Raw genomic sequence first — 7,849 nt, 5'->3', positions numbered from 1 at the left:
CTCCCCACCCCCTGACCTACCTCTGTGTCCACTCACCCAGAGAGACGGAAAACACACGATAGAAAATGAAGGTTTGCGCTGCCTCGAATAAATAGGCAGGAGCAAATGTGCACGCGTGTATGTGGCTCAATGCGTTGCGTCATAAAGCATGCATCCCTTATAGAATCCACCATACACGTGTATGTATGAAGTCTGCCCCCAAGCCCCATTTTTATGCATAGCGCTACATACGCGCACAAATGCCGCCTTTATGAAAGTGTTCCCCGTGCGCCTGGCACACGTGCAAGCAACCAAAGGATTTTGCATGCGCAGAGCTTTTAAACACTCCCCCTTAATATTCTAAATTACTTCACATTTCATCTAACAAAGATACTAAAAGGGTCTCAGTACCTCTCCCTTTCCAGAATTTGAACTGATCATCCTGAAGAATATCATGTGTTTCTAAAAAAATTAGCCATCTGCATTAACCCAGGTTCTTCTAAAAGTTTTGCAATAGTGCATAAGTTAAAAGTCGGGCGGTGATTACCCAAATTATCTGAGGAAACAGATGAGTCTTTCAAGGCAGACCTAATTACTGCTCTTTTCAAAGTGGTTGAAACAGGCCCAGATTGCAGAGAAAGATAATAAACTGTCACAAAACTTTTTCAAATTGCATCAGTAGCATGGGTTCTTCTTAGTGTTTGGGTAATTGCCAGGTTCTTGTGGCCTGGTTTTTGGCCTCTGTTGGAAACAGGATGCTGGGCTTGATGGACCCTTGGTCTGTCCCAGCATGGCAATTTCCTATGTTCTTATGTTCTTAAATCAAGAAACCCTATTCTTTACTGATGAGCAAGGGCAGGGGGTCCAGATAATGAGTAGAAATCTCTAAGATGGATAAATGCGGAACCACGAACATATGCATTTCAGCTGTTTTTGTTTTATGTTTTTGGCAAATTTTTAAAAAGGCAACAGGTTCCGAGTTGGCACAGGATGGGGAAAGTCCTCTGTCCCACTGTTCCATATGAATAAGTGACATCTGAATACCAGAAGAGAAAGGGGAACGTCTGAGGGATTTAGACCGAGGAACACCTTATCCCATGATGACAATCAAGCCCTGACCATGAGCTATCGGTGTGGTCATTCTGGACATTAGAAGAAAGAATTTGTGGCCAGATATTCAGCGATCCCGGGAGCGCAGAGAAATATTCTGATCGGTTTCACTTCCCTGTGAGTTAGACCACTTTTGCATAATAACACCTGAAGGCATTTACCAAGAGGGTATATAAAGCTCCCCCACTGGACCCTGCCCCCTACAGTCTGAAGGCTCCGGCTGAAGATGAGGACCGTCCTGCTCTCCCTGCTGGCCGCGGCGCTCTGCCTGCACGCCGGTAAGTGGGACGCCGGGATGGAAGCTCAGCCTTGTGTGCATGTGAACGGATTTATTTTTATTTTTATTTAAGAGCATTCGGAGCCGGGAACCATTAAGAAGATAAAATATCGTGACTGGCTAGAATCTACGCTACGAGTGAAGTCAAACGTTGAATGGCAATGGGATAGACAAGGAAGTAGCAGGCATGCAGTAACAGCTAGTTAATAAAGTTGTCATTGAGAGGTTAAGGCATTAATTATGGTATCGAATATAGGTTAATATGAGTAAAAGGATGGTAGGGAGGGGTAGCGCTGGGGAGTATAAAATGCCTCTTCATGTTGGGTAATGCTTTTTTTAAAGAAAGCTGCTTCTCGGAGGCACCTCGCTTCCCACAGGAGAGGACCTGCCGAGGGGTCTCCTCTCTCTCTCTCTCTCTCGTTTCATCAAGGTGGGCCATCTTCGGGGATGGAACATGGAGTAAGTAGCATTGCATTTGACGACCTGAGGGGGCCGTGGAGAGGTGTGGATTTCCAGTACAGAAGAGATCCATGGGAAGTGCATGGTGTATAGAGAAGTGAATGATCCTCGCAGGCTTGTACCGTTCTGCGCTGTGAGACTGGGAGCCGGGGGTAGCGTCTCGAGGACCAGAGTAATGGGATTTTCCTTCTAAAGCTTGAACTTTTGTATAATTTCATTTAAGAAACAAGAGGGAGAGTGCCAGTTCATTACAGCAGTTGTGGGGTTTGCTAGCACCTGTTACTGCCCCACTAAAAAAAAAAAAAAAAAAAGTTAGGCATGATAAAAAAAAGTGAAAAAAAAAAATGAATGCTGTGGAAAGTGATGTACATGCTGGAGGTGAGGGACTTGTTGCATGTAGGCTGCTCCTTCTGTGCTGCGAGAGCAGGGAGTGAGCCTTATCTCTGCAGTAAAAGACGGGACAGGCTCGCTCCCTTTGCTGAGAATCACACACATCACTTACAGAGGGTGATCGTGTGGCATCTCCATGGGGGCAAGTGAGGGGCTCAGGGGCACAAGAGTGCCCCAGGGATTCTCATACATTAGCCCAATCCTCACTGAAGCCTGGTTTTAGTTATTGTATCTTTTTATTTCAATTTTTCGTTTGGTTTATTTTCTTAAGTTGTATTGCATGTTTAATATTGTAAATAGCTTTGGGCAAATTCTTAAATCAGTTAAGCGATACACAAATATTATTAACAAAAATAAATAAATAAGTGCGATTGCAGAGCAATTTATGAGGGGAAGAGGGGTCGTCCTTGAGCGAGTGCCAGACATTAAATTGAAAACCTTCATCTGAAATCCTTGCAAAAGTACTGCAGGTGAGATTCTCAGGCAGCTTTATTTTAATTTGTAAAAGTGAAATAACTTTTTGAACCATTTTGCTCTTTACACCAGAATGTATTGTGCCATAGTCTGATGTCTCTTTTTTCCTTTGATGCATAATTCAATTATCTTGAATTTACCTGTCCATAGCGTGACCTGTTCACATGCTAACATCTCTGTCTGACTGGGGATTGCCGAGCACTGCAAGATAAGGAACTCGGACAAATCTGGTGGAAATTCTTGGACCTTTCATCCATGTAGAGATGGAGTGTTATTGTAGCAGTAGTAGTAGTAGTAGCAGCCGTAGATCATCTTGGAGCAAGTTACTGAGCTTGGCAGAGGTAGGAGAGGAGACAGAGCAGTAGGCAGGGTGTGCAGCGCAGCCCATAAGAAGAATCCCTTCCAGGAGACACTGTGAGTTGGTCCGTCCTGCCAGGGACGCAGTCTTTTTCCCTGAGTGCTCCTCTCTCTCTCCAGCTCTCTCCTTTCCCTCCACCTCCCAGCTGGCAGCCACTGCCCTCGGTCTGTCCCTTCCTGGTGCAGAAAGCCCCTGGCACCCCCCCTGTCCTCCACCTCTGCCGGTCCTCTTCCTGGATGCCTGGCGTGCGCCTTCACTCTGACCAGGAGCTGCCCAGGAAGGGCAGAGTCAGCTGCAGGACGAGGGAGCTCAGCTCTTTGTATCCCACTCTTCCAGGTGAGGGCTCAGCCTTCAGAGCTCCACTGAGTGATTTTTGGACTCTTTTCCTCCATCATCCCAACCGCCTGCCTCTTCTCATCTTTACCCCTCTCGTGCCTCTCTCCAATCTTTCATCTTCTTACTCACCCCTCATCCTCCTCCCCCCCCCCCCCCCCACACACTTCCCTTCATTATTCTCCCCATTGACGGTGAAAGCCAGAAAAATCCTTGGGTGCACAGGGAGAGGAGTGGTCAGCAGATAAAGGGAGGTGATACTGCCCCTGTATAGGTCCCCTGATGAGACCTCACTGGGAATACTGAGTACAGGTCTGGAGCCCGCACCTTCAAAAGGATATAAACAGGATGGAGTCGGGCCAGAGGGAGGCTACTAAAATGGGCAGTGGTCTTCATTCTAAAACATAGGGGGAGAGACTTAAAGATCTAAACATGTGCACCCTGGAGGAAAGGTGAGATAGGGGAGATATGAGAGAGACATTCAAATATCTCCAAGGTTTCCATGCACAGGAGGTGAGCCTCTTTCAGTGGAAAAGAGGCTCTAGAACGAGGGGTCATGGGATGAGGGTGAAAAGGAGTAATCTTAGGAAATATTTCTTTACAGAGAGGGTGGTGGAGGTGGCAGAGACAAGAACAGTATCTGAATTCAAGAAAACACAGGATAAACACAGATGGTCTCTAAGGGAGTGGCAGGAATTGTAAAGCTAAATCAGTTGGGTGGATGGGCAGACTAGAAAGGCCATGCGGTCTTTTCCTTCTGTCCTAGTTGTCTAGTTCTATATTCTGGATGGTAAAAACTTTTCTGGGTTGGTGCTGCTACATTGTCACGTGTAGATGCGCTCACTGATTACACGTATTCCCAAATTTCAAGGGAATGCAGTACTGCCTTTTTCTAGCACGCACCAAAGATTAAGAGGTTCATTTATTGTCATGGTACGTGCAAAGCAAACCCTTCTGCTAGCTCAGTATTGGGATTTGGCATGAGCTATGTTATTAAAAGTCATGTTTTCTTACAGTTCATTCCCTGCAATGTTATACATGCATTGCGGCAGAAAAGAACAGCGACTGCCTTACAAAAACAGAGTGTGAATCAAATGAGAACTACTGTATGACCGTCGTGGCTTCAGTATCTGGTAAGCTCCACCGCGCACACCTCGTCATAAGAGAGATTCAGCAAACGACTCACTGTAGATGGTAATTACTCTGTGGATACTCCTCACTACCTAATGACACCCAGGGAGCAGATGGGGTCTAGATACAGGCCTAGGAAGGAATTAAGAGAACTCCACAGGACACACATCCAATCCCGTCTGCCATTGGTGGGCTGTGACCTTGAGCAGGTCACGTCACCAATCTCTGTTCTGCTTTCTTCCCAGCTCTGCGACTGATTCTCTGTCTGGTTTTGGCCCAAGTCAAAACCAGACAGACGCAACACTAACTGAGGAAGACTAAACTTTGGAGAGCTCAATTCACACCCAGAGGTTTGGGCCTCCAGTGCGGTAAGAGGGGATATTTGGCTGCTATTCGGCGTGTTTTGAGACATTGAGAGAAGGGAACTGCAAAGATACTTGAAGTGCACAGGAGGTGGATCCCGCTTAGAGTCTTCCATTCCCCAGGATTTACTCCACTTCTAACCTAGTCAACTAGACACATGGCTTTTATTCAGTTCCCCAAGGCCTCTACCTCAGAGGAAGAATAAGCTTCCTTAGCTTGGATGGCCGCCCCCCCCCCCCCCCCCCCCGTTATTTCCTATGGGAGGAGAAATGTATATTTTTTATTTTAATTTTCCGCCCATGGAAAATCGTGGGAGCTTTCTTTCACTCTGTCCAGTTCCACGGTGACGGACCGTCCAGCTCAAGGGGGATTGTCACAGCGTCACAGACCCTGTCATGTCTAGGTCACCACAGTTAACCAAAAAAAGAATCTTTGCAAGGGAATAGCCAATAAATCTATGATAAAGGACCGCCTGTCCTGGAAGCTGGCGAGCAAGCACCATGTGTAGATTAAAGAGTGACCGTCATGTAGTATCGGGTGCACATAAATCTCATGCGCGCAAAGAGTTATCATCCATCGAATTCCACCATACAGTCCCACTTTCACCATAGTTATCCACAGTCTTTTGTGGGGTATATAGGTCTGTCTTGTGGGCCGGACCCTGGCTCGGTGTTTTGAATCTGTTTTAAGGTAAGACAGCACTGATCAGCTCGGCTCAAACAGCTTGAGTGTTTTTCCCCCACAGAGGGGGGATGGGCAATCTTCAAAAGGAAGGGGGGGGTGGATAGTTTCCGTGGAAATCCCTTTATAACTTGCTCCCCAAATGCTGTAATGGATGCCCGGTGTTTTGCCTTTTCCATTTCGGATGTCACTGTTGGAAAAATAAAATATATAATGTTATCATTAACTAGGAATACAAGGTATATCCTGCACATACACTTGATAACTAGGTAGCTACATGCTAGGTACATGTTAGTTATAAACTAATTGTTTTGCAGATAGGGGTGCACTACTCAGGTCTTAGCTATGCCATAGTTACTATTATTGAAATAATATACCCAAACTTGTATAACATGTAACTGAATACAATAAATAGAAGACCTGTTAGTAAAAGGAGCAGGTCGTGGCAGCCGTCGGATATACACGGAGCTTAACAATCTGCACTACTAACGCCGGAGTCCACAGAAGTCTATACAGCCACCAGAATAATTTCCCACAGTGTTTCCGAGGTCTCTCTTGTCAAAGGACAGCCCGTGAAGAAGGAGCCCCGCTCCGAAACACCCTGGTGTCGGCAGCACAAGATTGACTACATATACGCAAGTACATGATAAGTGGTGGCTATAATACATTTACAGTCAAGAAAATAACTTGAAGAGCACGCAAACCCGTGGACACAAACATAAATTTAATACCTAATTGAGGTGCCTAATGATTTAGAACCCAGAATATGGCTCACATACACGATAGCTGAACTCATTCTGTTCGCATCGTATGAAGGCACTCTCAATCCACATCTTATATATAACAGGTCTTCTATTTATTGTATATAGTTACTATTATAGCATGCCTGTGTAAAAAAAACCCATCTGATTATTGCCCCTCCTCTCCCCCTGAGAAATGTACATGTCCCAGCATGCACCGAGAGCAAAACCAGGACTGTCTTAGCCTCTCTTTACTGACACAGAACCGGACTAATGGAACCAGGTCAATAAGTTGAAATCCATAACTCCCCCCCTCCCCCCCAACACATCGGGAATTACCTTCAAGATAACCCCCAACATGCGGGGGGAGCAGCGTCCTCGTGGTTAGAACAAAGGGCTGTGAGCCAGGATTCAAATAAACCCCACCTTCCCCGCCGGAGACTCCTTATGACCTTGCCTCAACCCAGCCAGGGAGTTTGTAAGCTCTCTGGGAAAGGGGAATTATTATACCTGAATTCCAAAAAAAATACTGCAAGCAACCATGAGCATCGCCTGGGAAAGTGGGCTGAACATCAAAAAAAAAAAAAAAAAGAACTTACGTGGAAAGCAATTTTATATGTCTTTCTTGACTTTTCTTGTGTCGCTTCAGGCTCCACTGGTATCGTTAAACAATGCGTCCGAGATTGCACTCCGGCGGAATCTTCCCAGGGTAACACGAAAGCGTCCGTTTCCTGCTGCCGGGAAGACCTGTGCAACAAGAGCGGAGCAGCGAGCGCCAAACTCAGCTCCCTGGCCCTGCTGGTCCCGGCGGGTTTGGTCCTCTCCCTGCTGCGGGCTGGACTCTGACCACGTGCGAGGGAGCAAAGGTCCGCTCTCACCTTTACCAGAAAGTCTCTTCCTTTGCAATTTTAGTTGCTTGGCCCTAGCCTGGATTTAAATGCCGGCTACTCATATAGCCAAATCCACACTGTGTACTCATCTACTCTATCCTCTCAGTTCCTGACATTTATCCCCAAAAAAAATAAAAAAATGATGATATAATTTTCCATAAAGATAAAACATAGCTGTTTTCTTAAGGTCTACCTGCTATCAGCACTTATTAAATCATGGATTTAGCTCTGTGCATGTCCTGGCGTGCGTTCCTTTCCTGTCACTGTAAACGTTCAAGGCCGGGAATCTCTGCGCGATACACTTACAAGCCGATAGTCAGCGGGCCACTGAGCAGGAAAGCTACCCGGGTTATTCAGCAGGCTTATTTATTTTATTATTTTCTGCTTTTTTGGCACCTCAAAGTGAATTGCACTTAGGTACTGGCAGGGCCGGAGGAGCCACTAGGCGAGCCTGGCCTGTGCCTAGGGCGTCGCGATTTAGGGGGCGCAGCTACCGGCCCCTGTCACGTGGTAGGGGCTAAAGGTCACTGGCCTCTTTAGCCCCTACCACCGGCCCCCTTAGCCCCTACCATGTGACAGGGGCCGCAGCTACCGGCCCCTGTCACATGGTAAGGGTTAAAGGCCACCGGCGCCGTTTTGGTTAGTGGCAGCCGAGGCCCCGGGA

The 7,849-nt window shown here is 46.7% G+C and overlaps 1 protein-coding gene across 1 annotated transcript; it reads left to right on the top strand.

Annotated features, from left to right (window-relative positions):
* The first annotated feature begins 1,216 nt into the window (after positions 1-1,216).
* On the top strand, positions 1,217-7,416 carry LOC115085771 (lymphocyte antigen 6E-like). The gene is made up of 3 exons (XM_029592160.1): positions 1,217-1,367; positions 4,397-4,513; positions 6,945-7,416. The coding sequence occupies exons 1-3, from the start codon at positions 1,316-1,318 to the stop codon at positions 7,139-7,141; spliced, it is 366 nt and encodes a 121-aa protein (XP_029448020.1). The 5' UTR covers positions 1,217-1,315; the 3' UTR covers positions 7,142-7,416.
* The last annotated feature ends 433 nt before the right edge of the window (positions 7,417-7,849 follow it).

Source organism: Rhinatrema bivittatum, chromosome 2 (genome assembly GCF_901001135.1).
Source record: "Rhinatrema bivittatum chromosome 2, aRhiBiv1.1, whole genome shotgun sequence".
In the NCBI taxonomy this organism is placed as follows: Eukaryota; Metazoa; Chordata; class Amphibia; order Gymnophiona; family Rhinatrematidae; genus Rhinatrema; species Rhinatrema bivittatum.
The sequence above is the reverse complement of the archived record's forward strand: the minus strand, read 5'-3'. Positions and strand labels throughout refer to the sequence as shown.

What these genes read in the sequence shown, in the direction of transcription:
- LOC115085771 (XM_029592160.1), top strand. Translation starts at nt 1,316, where the DNA reads ATGAGGACCGTCCTGCTCTCCCTGCTGGCCGCGGCGCTCTGCCTGCAC. An exon ending in GGCGCTCTGCCTGCACGCCG is followed by an intron (nt 1,368 to 4,396) that starts GTAAGTGGGACG and finishes GTTTTCTTACAG; the next exon opens with TTCATTCCCTGCAATGTTAT. An exon ending in CGTCGTGGCTTCAGTATCTG is followed by an intron (nt 4,514 to 6,944) that starts GTAAGCTCCACC and finishes GTGTCGCTTCAG; the next exon opens with GCTCCACTGGTATCGTTAAA.